This window comes from Solea solea, chromosome 11, assembly GCF_958295425.1.
Source record: "Solea solea chromosome 11, fSolSol10.1, whole genome shotgun sequence".
Taxonomy (NCBI): domain Eukaryota; kingdom Metazoa; phylum Chordata; class Actinopteri; order Pleuronectiformes; family Soleidae; genus Solea; species Solea solea.
The window spans coordinates 10,962,579-10,981,241 of NC_081144.1; the positions used below are offsets into that span (position 1 = coordinate 10,962,579).

At 40.0% G+C, this 18,663-nt stretch overlaps 1 protein-coding gene across 2 annotated transcripts in view; it reads right to left on the bottom strand.

Moving 5' to 3' along the window:
* LOC131468009 (nucleolar protein 4-like) overlaps positions 1-18,663 on the bottom strand; it is a 100,402-nt gene that overhangs the window by 28,833 nt on the left and 52,906 nt on the right. For both annotated transcript variants that reach the window (XM_058641829.1, XM_058641830.1), the window contains one exon: positions 13,393-13,546. In XM_058641829.1, the coding sequence (XP_058497812.1) occupies positions 13,393-13,546 (154 nt within the window). The remainder of the gene's footprint in view (positions 1-13,392; positions 13,547-18,663) is intronic.

Below are 18,663 nucleotides of genomic sequence, written 5' to 3' on the forward strand. Positions count from 1 at the left end.
TTTACATTCATTGTATATTTTTACTACAGAGAGAAACTGCACCTTATTACATATGTATATTTATATTTATATATATATATGTAAATAATTTCTTTCCTACTTGTATTGTTTACTTGTATATTGTTTATTTGTTTGTCTATTATCTATTGTTGAGCTGCTGTAACGCCGTTTTCTCTCCACTGTGAGAGTAAATAAAAGCTATCTTATCTTATCTTATCTTATACCATGAGATAGCATCAAAATCTCAACAGGTATACTTTAATGCAGCGATTTATTGTTCAGCCCTATTGGTGACACCTTCATATTTATTATGATGTCCAACCAAGAGTCAAATTCGGGCTGATATAAAGCAGAGAAATCATTTCACCACACTCAGCAATAACACTTAAACCAGATCTTTGTCAGGAAACAGAGGTGAAATAAATGACGCACAGTGTAACACAGCAGATATATTACACACTCCGCTCACGCCGACATCTGATTTGTCTTTACAGTCGTAAAGACATCGTCTCCTCAGAGGACACGTGCCATGGGACACTTCACAAAAAAAAACCAGTTGATGCTGCTTCTTATTCTACATCAGTACGTTAATCAAAGATTTATGAGCCAGCGGCCGGTAAATTCCTCTGATAATATCTCTCGGCTCATCCTCCGCATACCTCAGGTTTGTTTTCTACATTCTTTTAAACAAACATGATGTATGAGACTAAACACACACTCATGCCAGAGTAGTTTTTCAGATGTGTTCTCCAAAAAAAAACTATTTACATTGTCACCTGACCTGCAGGACCAGCTCAGATTAGTGTCCTCATGATCACAATCTACATTTGATCTACGACAGGTTTTGTGACAAGTAGACCTCCATCCTTGTGTGTGGCGGTGTGTCCTACTGTAAAACCAAAGATGTGCATGTTAATGATTCTAGTGGAGCATGACATCAGTGATGTCAGCAGTACAACTCCCCCTCCTTGCTCCTCAATGTTCTCTGGTCAGTGTCTCCTACTCTCTCATGCCTAAACCATGCTGGTCGTGTATTTCTTTTTCTTTGTCTACTTCCATTTTATCCTCTATACAATCCGTAAAATCACATCTTCTTTTCATCTCGTCCTTCTTTTTAAAAAAAAAAACACATTTCTCCCATTTCATTCTTCCACTTCAGTCTTATCACTTTGTCTCAAACCGTCTCTTCCAACCCCCCCCCCTTCCCATCCATCGATTCTATCTCTTCCTCTACATTTCTTCTCACTTATCTCCAGCCATCCTTTTCACTCTGTGTCTGTGGCCTTGAGAGGTGAAAAGCAATGCTGGCTGCCCCTCCCTGTTCACCCCCCCCCCCCCCCCCCCACACACACACACACACACTTCCAAACATGTCCTGAAAGAATAGACTGAAGCAATAACCATATCATCATATCACTGCATCACTTCCCCCATAGACCCTTTCATAGTATACAAACATTGCAAGCATAGCGAGAATGCACACGCAGTTTTGCGATTCAGAAAACCTCACAACAGGTAAGCGTATAGCACGTATGTCTGAATGTACTAAATAATTCTGAATATGTTCTTTCGTTGTCGATTAAGGACCGTAAACAATACGTAAATAAATTAGTACTAGCCAACAGCATTAGTCTGCCTGACTCAGCTTCCATAAAACATTGGGTAGATGATATTAGCAATTTGCCAGCTTTTCACTCTTACGTTATAGATAAACCTAGTCCGTACACAAGTATTACAAAGAACGTTTTTGGCACACCATGGTTACTTGTCAGCGCGCTAGCCATTCATTGTAACAGAAAGAGCTGATAAATGATCATTTACATGAAATGAAGTGAGCACTAAAAACGACGATGTCTATTTTTTTGAAAGGGGATGAGATTCTGTAGGGATTGTGAAGAATTTGACACCATTGCTGGTTATATTATCACAGCCAACTACGCTACAAGTACGTATCGTATGTGTTGGACTGTTGTACAAGTTAATGGTACGAGTATGTTTTCTGACCCCAAACTACGCGCACACATTTCTGTGACGTAGCTCTCGAAAGGGTCTATTCCATACTCTCCATTGAGGATCTGTACTCAATGTACTCAATGTACTTTCCACCTGGAGCCCCAACACATCAGTAACAACAATTCTTCCACACCTTCTCTTGTTAGCCCCCATTTTCCCCTTGTTTTTTCAAACCGCCATGAGTTACTTCATTGATTCCAAAAGTAACAATATCAGGACCATAAAAGCTTAAAAGCTTAAAAACTTCTGAGTAGCCTTTGTCAGTGCAATTCAATCAAGATAATATTGGGAAAAGTTTCACATGTGTTACTCATTTTTGTTTGTTAGGACAATAAATGATATGGTTCTGTTTTTGCAGCATTTGACAAGGCAGTTTTTCACTCTTTTTTACATTTGCCAAAAACTAAATAAGGAAGAAATGATTATTTAGATTCAGTTGGTGATCTGGATACAGCTCTGTTCCGAGTGAGTATTTTTATTTAATCATTAGCTGCAGGTCAGATTTTCTGTGCTTGGATTTTTCTGCTGTGTTACAAAATTTAGACAATAATTTATACCACTTTTTTTTTGCAGGAATTCAAAGACATCGATACAATCAATTATTACATAATATATCAATACCAGCCTTCAACAATACATACATCCTTCGTATCGGAAGACCTGCTATGATCGCACCATTTTCACCTCATGGAGTCAGTCAGTATGGAGTGAAGGATTTGTTTCCTTGACAACCATGCCGGGGTTACAGAGTATATGGAAGAGAATAATATAAGATATTACATAGTGTATATCTGCTAGCTGAGGAAAGCAAAACATACTTATAGACAGGATATTTAGCTGTCAATATTGGCTGATTATTTTGTCACCGCAAGAAGCAGAAACAGTGTTTATCAGAGGGAGACAGACAGGCTTTCCCTGCTTTAATGAAGAATATTTCTATACTGTATAGGAGTAATATATATTTCACAAACCTAATTTTCATTTTAATTAGATTTCACTCTCTCTTTAACAATAAGAGAACATGCTTTTTTTTATCAGGAGCCAAAGTTCAACATTGTGGGAGCTTGGAGATGCAGAGGTGCATTTCCATCCACTGATGCCCACATTTACCTGCTGAGGAACTATGACTGAATCTATTTTTTTGAAGCACCTTTTTCCTTCCTGTCGTTGACATGTCTTTGATCTTTATTGCTCATGTATTGTTATGAAGAAAGAGCTGCTGCTATCAGTTCAGTCAGGGCCAAGGTTTACGGGGTGACGGCCCCTCTATCCTATCTGTCTTCAAAAGACAAGGCCAAGGGCCGATGTTCATAAAACACAGTGTCAAAAGGTCCTCCTGCATGTATGTGTGTGTGTTCAGGTGTAGGTAAAATAGCCTATATAGCCTTGTGTTTTTATTGTGCTTATATTTATCCACTTCTGTGTCCGTGTCACCTGTTATTTCAAACGATGGCAACTCTACTTTACTGAAATTACTGCAGAAACCACAACTTCTGAATTGACCTCTGCTTCTCTGGTAGCACGGATAAGAATTAAAAAAGCAACCAAGCAATGCATTTAGTTACATTTACAGGTTGTTGCATGCCAGATAGCGTTTTTTTTACGCTATGTTATCATTTGGCTCCATTGTAGGGTAAAAGCTACTCTAAATAGGCAAACCATAGCCATTTCCATTCTACTACAATAAAACATTGTACTTACAACTGACAGCAGCTCAAACCTTTATTTATAATGAATAACCATTATTTTGATGGAAATGACACGCGTGCAAAACACCAAATAACAATCTACGCACAGCATACTCCATATGCTGCAGGAGGCTGTGAGATGTGGATTAAAGCTCTTTTAAAATGTGTTTTGGTGGATTTTAGATTGAAGTTTGTCAGCTCAGGAGAAGTTAATCAATTAGGTGATCACAGGACGTACATGTACATATACATTATTTCAGAAATAACAACCCTGTCATGACGAAAATATTTGTCAGTAGCAGAAATTTTGATTTTTGGTATAAATCACATCCAATTCTAAAATAAAAGGATGTGCTCACTGTGTGTGTGTGAGAGAGGGAGAGAAAGAGAGAGAGTGTGTGTGAATAAGAGATCAATAAGCTATACTCCTTGAGAGGGAAGGAACTGCACATCCTCTTCCCACCGATATAAAGATACGATTCTAAACAAACACATTTCACACACACACACACACACACACACAGAAACCACATTAGAGTGGAAAAGAAAGAGCTTGAAGATAATAAAACGTCGCTAATGTTGCCGTTTGAGAGAAGCTTGTATGTGTATTCAGAAAATAACACTGCAGCTCTTTGCAGGGTGACGACGTGCCCTTGACTGTGCACACATTCAATCTCACTTCCTTTCTTTCAGTTGAGAAATGAGAAAAATAACAATAAAAACAATAAATAACAAGCGAAAAAAGGAAAGAAAAGAAGAGAGAATGTGAAAGGATGAGCAGATAGACAGTTTCCACTGAAGGGGAGTTTCCTAGAGTCATTCACCAACGACAATAAAACAGAAAAAGTAAAGTGGACAAAGAAAACCACCTTCTACTAATGTGGTGGAATGAACGTATACAAGAGAGAAAGACGGACAGGAAGTTGTGAGCAGGAAGGCAATAAACTAATGTATGAATAAGAGAAAGTGAAATTCTTTGCAGCTGTGATTTCATTAAAGCCACATCAAGAGACTCATTAAAAAACAAATCATCTGCTTACTACTGTAAATATGTGATTATCTGTCAGGAAAATTATACCTGAGTTTACAACTGTTTTTTTATTATTATTATTATTATTATTGGCTTGAGTCTGACTCTTAAAAGAAACAGACTATTTTATTTGGTGTTTTTTTTTTCAAAAACAGTGTGATGTTATTTGATATTTGCTTCAATAAAATGGCAAAAGAAACTTCACCTTCGTTTGAAACAATGGTGTCTCAGCTTCAGTTTGAGATGATTCTGACTGGTGTCCCTCCTAAGCATCTTCTTAGCCTCTGAGGTGTAGTGATTTTTTTCCACAGTGACTGACAGCTGACATTCTCTGTGTCCTGTGGAAAGTGATTCATAACCCCAGAGGCTCTACTTGTGGATAATGGACCACAAAAGGTCACAACGTACCAGGGAGGAAGATCGATCCTCATCCCTTTTTTTGTTTGTTTTTTTGTTTTAACAAATTCTAATTCTAAGAGTTGTCTTTTGGTAAATGAGAGCTTCCTGCTGGACAGGAACCCAGTAAAAACATACATGGTGACATACATTTGGTTTTTGCATGTGTGTGGGCAAAATAGGGAGAAATAAATGAAAAAGGCTAAAAAAAAATCAAAGGAACATAAAGAAGAACCAAAGGAGAAGTAATGGATAGATAATGGATGGGTAGAGATGTTCCTTGGCCAAAGAGAGTTGAAGCTCAAATATCTGGGTGTTTGTAGCACATCTGTCTCATCTCCTTCACCTCCAGGGCAAAACCGCTGCAGTTTACTACTTGTTCTCCACAGACTTCTTCCCTCATACATCTCTTTGTCTGCATCTTCCATCCACCACACACTGACCACACTATGCAGCTTGTTTGACTCCTACTGGATTTAATGTACATATGTACGGTGCATTGGGAAGTAATCATTAGTAATCACTGAAGCGCATCACCTCCCCTTGTTTTTTCCGTCTGTTCCCACATTTAAACACACAATAAATTATACTTTATATGTAAAAATAAATCTCAATCTCAATACGCCGCAGGAGGTTCATTTTGTGACAATCATATCTGTATATTTATTCACAGTAAATTAGTTCTGCATGAGAAGTGAAACAATTGACAAGCTGACATGAGTTGAATGAATGAAGAATAAAACTGTCCAACTGTTTTGGTTCATTCGTGCATGATTGAGTAATTCATTGTAGTTATGAGACATAATATCGTCATTTAAGTTGTAATTACGGCTGGAAGCATCTATTCCTGACTTAAACATAGCACCAAAAACCGGTTTCGTATGTATACTATATTGGATTTTTACTAATATGACGATGCTGTCACTATATGTCAAAAATGCTTATGTCTTATGAAAGAAACGTCTGTGTGTTTGCGTTGCTTTATTTTCCCAAGGAGCACGCTGGCTGATAACCACAGGTACAAATTTCACATTGGGACATATGTGTATTTTATTGAGCAACCTTTGGATGCTCAACCCTCCAAACCATAAAACAGGAGAACACACACCGACACTCCCAAGGTCTTGAAAACATCCACCTCACCCACCCACACCACCGCATGCTCCGGGGAACATGCAGGCACCTTGAACTTTTAACAGGTTTTGTGAAAACCAGGTCACGGGGTTGACGGGTTGAATGTTCTGACACGAGGGGAAAAACAACGAGAATAGAGGACATTTTAACTGCAAAATTAGACTTATAACGCAGATTTCCCAGTATTTTCATTTCACAGATACAAATCCACTTCTGTTTGTTTACAACTTGAATCAGGGCAACACATAACAATGCAACTATGCTCATGTGTAACAGGTATAATGTTCACCCTTCTCCATAGATTTCCGTCATTTCAGTCCAAATACGTGAAGAACGTCAACTTTATCACCAAAGTCTTGATGATACATCATTATGGAATCACGACTACATTTCATGGGGATTTATTTAATAGCTACAAAAGTGAAGTGGTGGTAAAGTTTGGCTGAGCACCAAACAACGAAAACAAAAACGACACTGCCACCCTGAGAGAGACATGGGAAGAGAAACAAACATGGCATGATTTTGAGGAGTCATTTTTTGATAATGTTCTTCCCCCTGCTTTGTTTACTTTGATAAGTGATTTTCCACATTTGCAAGAAGCCACAGATAAGTGGCCCGAACCTGTTGTCTTCAGCTGGGTTTTCTGTTTCACCTACTAAGTGCTTTAGAAAATTCCAGCTGCTGCAAATTGACCTCATGTCATTTACACAAAATACTGTGCATCACACATCGGAGAAGACACAGCCTAATGGCCAATTGCTGATTTATTCTTCTGTGTTTCATGCTACCCCTACACCTGGGGCATTTTTGATAGGGGGGGTGGAGGGGGACACACACACACACACACAACACGTGCTGATTTGAGCGGTTATGGAGTTTAGACAGACACTTATGAAAGAGGTTGTAGAGGTTCGAATCTCTCACAGCTCCAGACCTCATTATAGCCAGGCAGGAGGCTTCTGACTCCACTATAGCAGTCAGCCAGATAATTGCACTTACCACACACACACACACACACACACACACACATACACACATACACACATACACACAGACACACACACAGACACACACAGACAGTACATACGACAGACAACATAAATATGTCAACAGGTTGTGCTCAGTCACAGCTGGTGTTCTCGCCTGTGTAGCCACTGTATCCAGTGCAGTGTAGAGCATCCACACACACACACACACACACACACACACACACACACTCATGCATTTATGATGAGTGCAAGAGCACATATAAACACACCTTTATATGCAGCCTCATGAAAAAACATGAAAACACATACGATGATTAATGGGCTTATGAAACACAGAAAGCATATGATGCAAAATCAAGTAGAAAAACCAAACGACATACACCCTCTTCTTCAGATGCATTTGGTAAAAAAATGTCTGTGTGATGAAAATGTGCATATTTAATGGTCCAAAGGCACAGACTGACAAACACAGCGACCTAAAACTGAAAATGCATGAATCCACGGTTTTGTAACCTTATTTTTAATATGTTAAATCCAGCATAGGTTTGATTAGATCTACATATCCATGACGGACTAACTAGTGAGCTTTATGTATCTGTTATTTAGTGAGCTCACACATTCAATGATCCTTTTTATCTGCCGACACAAAGCTGACTTTGTTGTTTTCACTGGAGGAAATACTTTCACAAGTATGGTGGCAAAAGTTGTCGTAAGGTGCCTGATGGGGAGAAATAAAGTTGGATAACCTAAGTTGGTTGTTGAAGCGTAGTTCATTCTATGGACAACAGCTCAGAGGCAGGTCAAAGAGGGCTCTGAGGCACAGAGAAAGTTTGTATAGCTTTATAGTTGGTGCTCGCCTCCTAAGCTTCTGTGCAGCTGGGAAAGATAACCTCGGTTCCCAGGAACAGGCAGGGACGCTAATGTGTGGGCATTGCTGAGACTACAAGTGTTTGAAGATAATTGGGCACGTACTAGGTACGAGCAGTGTACAAGTTTGTGTGTGTGTGTGTGTGTGTTAAACCAAGCAATATATGAGAGTGTGAGAAGTGTTATTTTCCATAGGAACTGAAAGAAAAGACAGTATTTACTTATGGAACACATACTTTGCTGATCAGACATTCTGTATGTGTTGTCTTGGCAATACAACTGATTTAGCATATCAGGCCTTTTTTTTTTTAGGTAGCCTCACATTTTCTTGGGAAACAGCAAATACACGCTACAAAACATGTCCACAATTAAAAATGTTTAGATCTACTCTACTCAAGTCTAATAATACCATGTATTTTGATCAAAAAAACTGCAAAGTTTCCCGGATTATAGAGGATTACACAAAACACCAACAACAGGACTTCATTTGTGTAGATTCCCGGACAAATATTTGATCTTGTTAAAAGTCTTCATGGAATAAGTAAAAAAAAAAAAGAGATATCAATAAAACAACCTCTCATATGCTGGACTAAACCTCAGAATAGTTTCTAATGCAATTTATTTATTTATTTATTTATTTATACAATGCATGACAACTGTGGTCGCATCAAAAACAGGAACATTAAGACTAAGACTATGGAAACGGCTGAATAACACATGACTGACAACTGAGACACAAGCTTTCCCAAATGAATGCCTGACATTGTTACACTGGCACTGAACCGAATCATGTGGAGCACACAGGAACACATGTATTTCAGGAGAATGCTGCTAAACTGCCTATAAACATTCACACATATTACCATCCCTATCCCCTGCTTTTGTGATTGAATCCTCTCAGGAAAACCAACACTTTTGGTCTCAGTCTCAGTCTGTTAGCCTTGGTCCACTAACATCCACTTTAAGAGTGTCAGAGAGAACGATTTAATCCACTGCTCCTTTCTCTCCTCTCCTTCTACTTCAGCTGAACGTCTGAACTCCATCCCTCTGTCCATGCTGCAGTTCAGACCCTCTCCCTTCTCACTTCCCCTCTCCCCTTTATCCCCCTCTCAGCGCCGGGTAGCAGGGGTGGGGGGGGTGGAGGAGGATGAGGATGAGGAAGGGGATAAAAGTCATCCTGACGTTTGTTGCCCACTGCCCTACTTTCCTCTGCTTGAACACATTAGAGCATGTGGGCCATTGGCCTACAGTGTCAATGTGTGTGTGTGTATGCACGTGCATGTGCGTGTGTGTGTGTGTGTGTGTGTGTGTGCACGTGCATGTTTACTATGTTTCCATACAGTATATACACACTTTTACATGCATGCATGAGCGTGTGAGACAGGTTTCTGGACATGTAGTCTTCTAGTAGGTATGGTTGGGAGCGTGTGTGTGTGTGTGTGTGTGTGTGTGTGTGTGTGTGTGTGTGTGCAGTGGAGAGGAAGGTAAACTCTGCTCTCTCTGTGTCTTTATTGACTGCAAATTCAGCTGAATTCCTGTTCACCTGACAGCCTCTATGACCAACAGCTAAACAGTAAACTATATAATGACTTGTCATAGTCAGGCCCAAAAACACAACTTCATATGTAAAATGAGCTAATCTTCATCACTGTTCAGAACAACCTAATAAAAACAACAAAACATCCAACAAAAACTTGGCTGAGTGGAGTAGTTCCAATTCGTTGATCTCTAATCGTATTTAATATTATCCACGGCGCAGTAATCAACTACAACACAACATGTTAATATGTTCACCCTCCACGTAATTACCTCCCCTTTAGGAAGCTTAATGAGCTTCTAGTTTTTGAAATGGGTTCATGCAAAATCCTCAACCTGTCATTTTTGTCTGCTTGAAATTCCTCCTGATGAAGGAAAGGTGATTATATTCTATTCTAGTGGCATCCGTTCATTCATACACATGGCAGATATCTGCAATCGTGGTTAAGATCTTATTTGGCATTAGATGTGTACATGTGGAAATATTCCAGATAATACCACTAGGTCCCATATTCCCAATAAAGATGATCCAGCTTACGGTAGAGGGGACACAATTTAAACAATCCGGCAGCTGAATAATACCAAGATAATGACATGCATTTAAGAGGAGGAAAATACAGTGGAAGTATGAAAAGGCTCATGACAACATGTTTTAGTACGAGCTATAGTGCGACACTGATCTTCAGAGACCTGAATCTCATCTGTCTTCACACTCAGAATACAGGAACCGGTTGTGAAAGCTTGTCTGTTAAATGATGGATGTACAGGGATGGAAGAAAGGATATGGTGTAGAAGCTATAGTCCACTAGAGTTTCTTTCTTCTCTCAGATCATTGTACTGGTCTATCTATCTATAACATTCTCTCTCCTTCCATACTAGGTTCTTGCTATCCTTTATTTTTCATATTCTGTGTCTTTCCCTTTCCCCTCTTCTTCCTCCACACTCCACCTTTCTTCTCCCCTCTCCTCAGTGTTTGTCCCCAATGGAGAGGACCTTTAATTTCAACTCTATCTTCTGAAAAGCCTCCTTTATCACGAGCTATTTCCTACAGAACAAGAGCCTCCAGGAAATAAGAGGCAGAGCTCTGTTGCTCCAATGCACGGCAGACAGGAGCCTCTTGGGCAGGTAGGTCAGCCGCACATAGGGGAGCTCATGTGGATGTCGCTCGGGAGCTTCAGGGGAGGATGAGAGGCTCATCGCTGGCCAGATTTGAGAGGCAGTGAAGGGGCCACTCTTAAAGAATATGGACCCTTGGAGCCACAGAGATGTGGAGAGGCACAGAGTGCTCGCGCACAGTTTGTCATACATGCCGACATGCCCACTCAGAAAGCCACAGAGTGTAAACATCATGAAATGAGTCCATTGCAATTGCAAGCAGGTCTGGTGACCCAGCTCGCCCGCTGGCCACTGTGAGTTCCTTTCAAGGTTGGATCCTAGGGCACTAGATGAATAAATTCACAGTGACAGCCCGAGTCAAGGTTAGTCGTGCTGCAGTGCACCGAGTTGCCAGTGGCACTTTATTTGCAGCTGTCGGATGAAAACTACATATCTCTCAGGGAAGGCTTTCAGAAATAAAGGAAGCCATGCTCTTTTCCCCGGTGATGCTTCGATGATGGATTGTGTGGACGTGTCAAGGTCCAGAAAAACAAAACAACAGCTCCAAATGTCTAAAATTAGGTATTAAAATCACTGACATCAATTTGTCATTTGTGACAGTGGCAAAATAATTAACTGTAGTAATTGGCATTCTCAAATTCAAGCTGTCTGCTTCTGCCTGACTAGAATACAGTACAAGAGTTTACAGCTGTTTCATCAATTTAAGTGAGGTTTTCTTTATTTTTTATTCATTCATTCGTTCATTCCAGCTTCAACCAACCAACGTGTGCTCATTCAATGAAACCTGCTGCACTTTTAATCTAATATCAGACACAGATATAGTATGTGCTCATTTAATGGCCACTGGCTGTTTTATGCAACCTTTAACACAGGTCTTTCCTGGCTTCATCAGTCAGCCACCAGCCACACTTTTCAAACCGCCAGTTCGGACCATTATACAATAAAAGCTTTTCACATCAGCTGTCACTGTTAAGTTGAGTGGAGAAGAAAAGGAAAAAGGCAAGGTGGCAGGCACAGGCTCTTAAAAGTGATTTACAGAGTTCTGCTGGTCTGGACATAGGCGTGTGTGTGTGTGTGTGTGTGTGTGTGTGTGTGTCTGGACCATCTGCTGTGCTGAAATGAGCTGCCTACTCCAGTTAAATGCCCTGACAGCTTGCTGGTTAGGAAAACACCCACCTGATATTAACTCTGGGAGTCAGATCAACCACAAGCTTTTTGGCTGCATGTTCAAACTGAGGAAGCAGCAGCAGCAGCAGCAGCAGCAGCTCTGTCAGAGGAAAAGGCTCCTGCCGACACGGCTGCAAATTTGGCTTTCACCACAGTTTCAGTTTTAAGATGTGTTAAAGAGGGTTTTTAGACTCATATATATATATATATATATATATATATATATATATATATACACATATAAAACATAAAAAACCTTAGAATTTTATAGAGACACACTGATTGTAACCAGATATCATGTAGCAAATGGGGGACAAAGTTTAAGGGGTTTATTTTAAAGGGCGAGGACAAAAAGCAAAAACCCAAACATGTCAGCTTTTAAGACCGATGGGAACCCTGAACAATTCCTGAATTATAGATCCATAGCTGTGCCTCAAGCCCAGCAAAGTGTTTTAAATGTTCTGAACACTCCTGTGCATTAGAGAAATACGAGCAGTCTTTTCAGCCCGTCTCTCTTCATGGATTGGAGTCTAATTGAGCAGGAAAGGCACTCAGCTCCTCTGAGTGTTGTGGCATTTGGACGCCTACAACCCTCCTTTAGCCTCTATATCAGGTGTAGGGAAGTGGGTGACCTTTTAATGACAAGGCCTTAAACACTCTGCCACCTACTGTACACGCACGCACGCGCACACACACACACACACACACACTGAGCAGCATGCTCCCTCCAGCTGGCCTCCTCAATCCTTCCACCTTCGCGTGATGCTATGCTCACCAACCGTCTCAACTGATGCCAGTTTCTTTCCCTCAGCCTCTTCAACAGCATCTCTTCTCACTCTCCTTCTGCTTAATCTCTACCTGCCCTGCCCCCTTTTCCTGAACCTCATCTGCATGGTTTTATCTCTCAGTCTGTTTTTATTACAGAGAGAGAGAGAGAGAGAGAGAGATCTTGATGGAGACTGGTTGGAGCACTTACTCCCGCATGGCACTATACCCTCAATTCAGCTCACATCAACACACACGTACACAGGCTGCACTTCACTACAACACTTCCTTGTTGTCTTTGCTCTGGAACACTTGACAGGAGTGGCAGCAATAATGTCAGGTTAAATGCATTAGGGCACCATTCCAGTATGCCATCCATTCCCTCCCTCACACACGTACATGTGCAAGACACAAATATACACGCGCTAAGAAAGCATGACCGAGATATGTCTTAATTGGCCTTTTGTCCCCTGACTGTCTGCCATCATCCTAATGACGGTCACAGTAGTGAACAATAATTCCACAAAGAATAAAAGGAACCAGCTCCTGGTAAATACACCAAATTCCATTCTAAGATACTCGGTCCTTAATGGGTTGAACAAATTCCGCGACCCTCGACAATGTGTGCATTCTACAGCAGCAATATGAAATAAAAAAAAACACACATTATCTTCAACGCTACGAGCCTTACCATCGTCGTCCTTGCTGTGTGCGTTCTGGGGACTGTGGCGCATCCTCTTTTCTCGACTCGGTGGACTCAGGTCAGACGCTGCTCCCAGATCAGCTGCTAGCCATGTGGGCTCGCTCATCTCGGCCTCCTCCTCACTGCTCAGTGAACTGTCATCCTGACCACAGAAGAACAGACGGGGAGGAAAACAGTTAAGAGCTGTGGATTCTCTACATGGGATTAAACAGTGAAATAAGAGCAACAGGTTTTTGGCATCACATTTCAGGTCTGAAATCATTTTATGGGTTTGTTTGCACCTCAGCAACACAAACATGGTCCTGCCTGTGGACCTATAAGCAGTTGTAATATTCATTTAGTGTTTTAGTACAAATGGTTCAATGAAATATAACGCTTAATAAATAGTAGATCTTTCACTGGGACAGAGACAGCTTAACAGAAGTTTAGCAAATCCTCTGACTTTATTAACACTAAAAGCAAACACATTTTTATTAACATTACTGGATGTAGTCTATACACTGAGAGGAATTCCTATAAAGGACAAAAGACTGAATCAGCAAGGAATGCAGGGAGCTGTAGCCAATCCCAGCTGACATGCGGTGAAAGGCGTGTTACAAACTGGACAGGTCGCCAGTCCATCGCAGGGCCAACATACAGAGATGAACAACCAATTAACAACCAATTAACCTCTGCATGTTTTAGAACTGTCAGAGGAAACTGGAGAACACGGAAAAAAAAAACACATGCAGAAGGGGAGAACATGCAAACTCCATAAAGAAAGACCCAGCAGCATGTACTGTACTTATAAATGGAATAATAAGCACTGCTCTGGTAGAATGGTTGAGCCAAGATATGAACAAAGATCAGGTCCAGTGAATGCACCTTCAGCGGTACAAAGGAAAGTGATCAAAAATGACATAGTTAGGGGGGAAATAAAAAAAAGTATGGGTCATCAAAACAAAAGTCAGGACAAAAGCAGTGTTGAAAAAAAAACAACAACCTCTGAGGCATCATTTGGACAGTATCACACCACAGGGAGTAGTGCTACTGTGGCTGTTGTAGCAATAAGAAAACAAAGGGTGACATACTGGTTGGTGAGGGGTTAACCCTGCGAGAGACTGACTCAGGACATGACAAGAGAAGATCTAAATAGCTACAAGCAGTACATGAAAAAGGGCACAGACAACTTTTCAGAAGACAACATTGCTGCTGTTGTACTCTGTTGTTCTCCTGTCCTGTTATTCTACAGCTTCAAATGTTCCAGATTTTGTGAACTGTTGCACTGCATAGTCACTTAGAAAGGTGAGACACTTGCCCGGGATCCTACTCTTTGCATTTAGAGAAGAAAAAAAACAAAACATTTACATTACATACACACGACATTATCCATGTAGCCCCTGCAGTGAGTCCATGTGGCAGCACTGACCCATATCTGTCTTTGAAAGAGCGTTCTCAGAGGAGGAGTTTCCCTGAACTCATCACACTGGATTAGCTTCCTCGCAGCAACCACGCAGGCAGCATGCCAGAACAACTACACACACAATAACTGAAAGCATCAACGTAGCTCTGGAGCCAGCTATGTAATCCAGATTGCTGTGTCATGACAAGACAAGCTTCAGTGTGTCTAATAAAGGGCAGATTGTTTAGAAAAGATGCAAAAAACCCACTGTTAAAAGTGCACTTGAGACATTTCCTGGTGAGCATGCAACACCTCTGTGAGATTACTGAAGACACCATCAGTGGCATCCTTCGGTCTGACTGTATTATAGGGACTGAAGTATATCGCTTTATAGCAGCTGAACCGAGGGTGAACATCATCATCACAGATGCAGTGATTGTCTGTGTGTTCAGAGGTTTCTAGTGTTCCGTCACGTTTTGCAAGCATTATCAGGAGCCAACACTACAAAGGCCTTTAAGGAGACAATAATAGAGTGCAACTTCATCTTAATTTACACTAACGCTGAAACAATTAATCGATTAATCGATTATTATTCGATTACCAAATTAATCGACAACTATTTTGATAATCGATTAATCGGTTCAAAGCATGATTAAAACAAGATTTCCGATCTTTTAAGCTTCTTAAATGTGAGGATTTTCTTAGTTTCTTCTTTTCAAAGTTAATCATTTTGGTTTGTGGACAAAACAAGACATTTGAGAACATCATCATTTCCAGCTTTGACGAACACCGATCAACATTTGTTAAGGTTTTCTGTTATTTTATGGACCAAACGATTCATCGATTAATCGAGAAAATAATCGACAGATTAATCAATTATGAAAATAATCGTTAGTTGCAGCCCTAATTCACACAATTAATCTGAGATGATAAATAAAAAAAGATGCTAGAAGAGGCACTGTGGTCATTTCTAACAGGAATAGAAAACCGTGAATTTCACAAGCAAGTCTGATCATTAACACATAAACACTATCAAAACTGTCCCTTATTTTTGTAATCAGTTCTCCTGCATTGTTTTAGGGCCGCAATTAATTATTGTTCAATCACTCTTAATAGATACAAAAATAAAAAAAGGCTAATTTCCCACAGTTCACGTGATATTCAACTGTTATTCCAAAACCAAATTCACTTTACGACACTGAAAAACAGCTATGTCACATTTTACGTTGTCTTTTTATAACTGATGAACTAATTGTTGCAGCTGCAGCTAGATTGTGTCCCGTACATTACTGTCACATTACAACTGAAGCAATAAAGTTGCTGCTTTAATGACAACACTGACATGGGCATGCCTCCGAGTCCAGTTTTATTAAATGTCGCTGTGGAGCAGTTCAACAATTAAATGCAGTTTCTCCAAGTAGCTTCCTGTTATTAAGGCCTAAAGTGTCACACGTGAGGGCGAATGCACAGAGATGACACACTTTCATATATGAATGAAATAAAATCAGTTCATAATTAAAGGTCACTGAAAGGACCAGGTTCAGAAAACCTATAAAAGCAAGAAACAAAGACTCATGAGCTAAATGTAATTCCACTTGAACAAAGATGTCCCTGTAAATGCATTACAGACATTGTACTTTGTGAGCGATACTGCAAACTTGCAAATTGGCATGTTAATCAGCTCGGAGACAGTTGGAGGCTGTTAATTCACCGGCGAGGCACATGAATCAACTCTGACAAATGATCAAATAGGGCCTTATTTTAATCTAGTCTTAATTCCTTTTCAATTACTACCATCACCAGCTCACATTAACTCATTTTCAATTACCATATCATCTCAGTGGTATAATCACTCGGTAGCCTACATCTCTTTGTGGCGGAGCCTGAGAACCGAGGATTCATATTAGATCAAGTAGAAGCTATCGTATGCTTAAATCTGTCTGAATTCACTTCCCATAAAGACTCTTGGAAAATGAGCACTGATTAGGTTTCAAGGAGCCGATCGTCTTGAGATTAAAGAACAGTCATTTCTCAGACACTGAGCAGTTGAATGTGGAGTCCTTTTTCTTAAAATATGTCTTGTTACATTGTGAGGTCTTCACTGATTTAAATGAAGGTGCATAAAGTCATACCTGCAATAAACTACAAGTACTGTAAGTAATGCTGTATAATGGTGATGTAATATATAAGGGATGGGCATTCCATGCAAAAACACTATTCACGATCTAATTAGTCGAATAATCTAACGCTGCTCTGTGCCAGGCAGTGTGAGCGCCGCCATATTTATGACTCAATATGTCATATATATAAACCAGGCTTTATATTTAGATAAACCAGACTTTAGATTCCTATTTGTTTTGTTTGCAAAAAAAATGGAAAGCAAGACGTACAGTATATAGTATATTGAGCATGTTAAAAACCCAAACATACACGTATTCAAGTGTCCAAAGTCACATATTAGAGCAGTGACAGGTTTCGGTTGTATTTTAATCTAATTCAATACCTCAAACAGTATCACTCACCTGCTCCTCTCTGAGCACCAAATATGGATTCATTTAAAAAAAACACACCAACTAATGCACATTTTCCCCTGTTAAATAAATAACAAAAGAAAAAATGGACATATCCAGCAGATAAGATTGCATGATTGTCATTGCATATTTAAATATAGCAATTAAAATGTAAAATATAGCTATTTTATACATTACTTACTATAATTAAACTGCATGAAATGTAAGAATACAAATTAATAAATGGCAAATGGACAGAGAGTGTAATCTAATTTTACAAAAGTAAAAAAAATAGAAGATTTTTAGTTATTCTGTCACTGTCATTATGTTGTTCATGTTATTCATTTGTTAGACATCAGCTCTCTGAGAAGAGATGCTATTCAGCTTCATTTTCCTCCCACTTAACTAATATTTGGCTTGTAACCAGAGGGTTGCAAGTTTGAATCCCCTGGGCACTGCTCAGTGGCTGCTGAATAAGTAAACTGAGGAGAGCAACAAGTCTCTTTGTGTGTGTGTGTGTGTGTGTGTGTGTGTGTGTTTTGTTTATCAATGGTCTAAATAATGAGTCGCCCTCATCTGCATACAGATGAACAGCAGCGTTGCCGCCTGATAGATTAACACACAAACAGGATTGGGAGTGATTGGACCAACTTAATAACTCACGTCTCCGTTTGTCTGCTCTGCTCTTTCTCCGCTTTTTTCCTTTCTGTCTCTCTGCATCACAAGATAATTACTACTGTACACACGTGTACTTTGTGTTTGCAGGAGCAGACTCTTCAGTACAACAGTAGGACACAGGGAGCAGTGAGTGTCAGGGCTGCACCTTGACTAAGACGCTGCAGTGTATACCCAAGCCCAGATAAATGGAAGGGTTGCGTCAGTAAAGGGCACCCACCATAAAAAAAAAACAACAACTTTGACTGACATGCTGCAGGGTGTAGTGGTTTGTAAATTGTAGATTATCTCCAGGTCTTTAAGTCATGTACCACTGTATAGTGTACATACTTAGAGGAATTAAAGTAAGGTCAATGGTCAAAGAGTCTAAAAAGCTCATTCTTGAATCTAAGCAAGCGATTTTTCTCACAAAACACCCTCACGTGGCAATCCTGACATTTTATGTCTAAGTGGACATTAGGACTGTACGACGTAGACAGAACAAAATCTGGGAAAAGTTTGATGGATGGATGAAAAGACACACGCGCTGCAGAGTTCCTCGCTCCAAGAAAAAGTCGGTGGTTTCCTGTGTGTTCAGGTGCTTTTACGCAAACCTTTCAGCAGGTGCACAACTTTCAGTTACATGTAAATGCAGTAAATGCCGTCATACTCTTTAATTTAGTCTTTCATCGCAAACTGAAGCATGTTTCAATA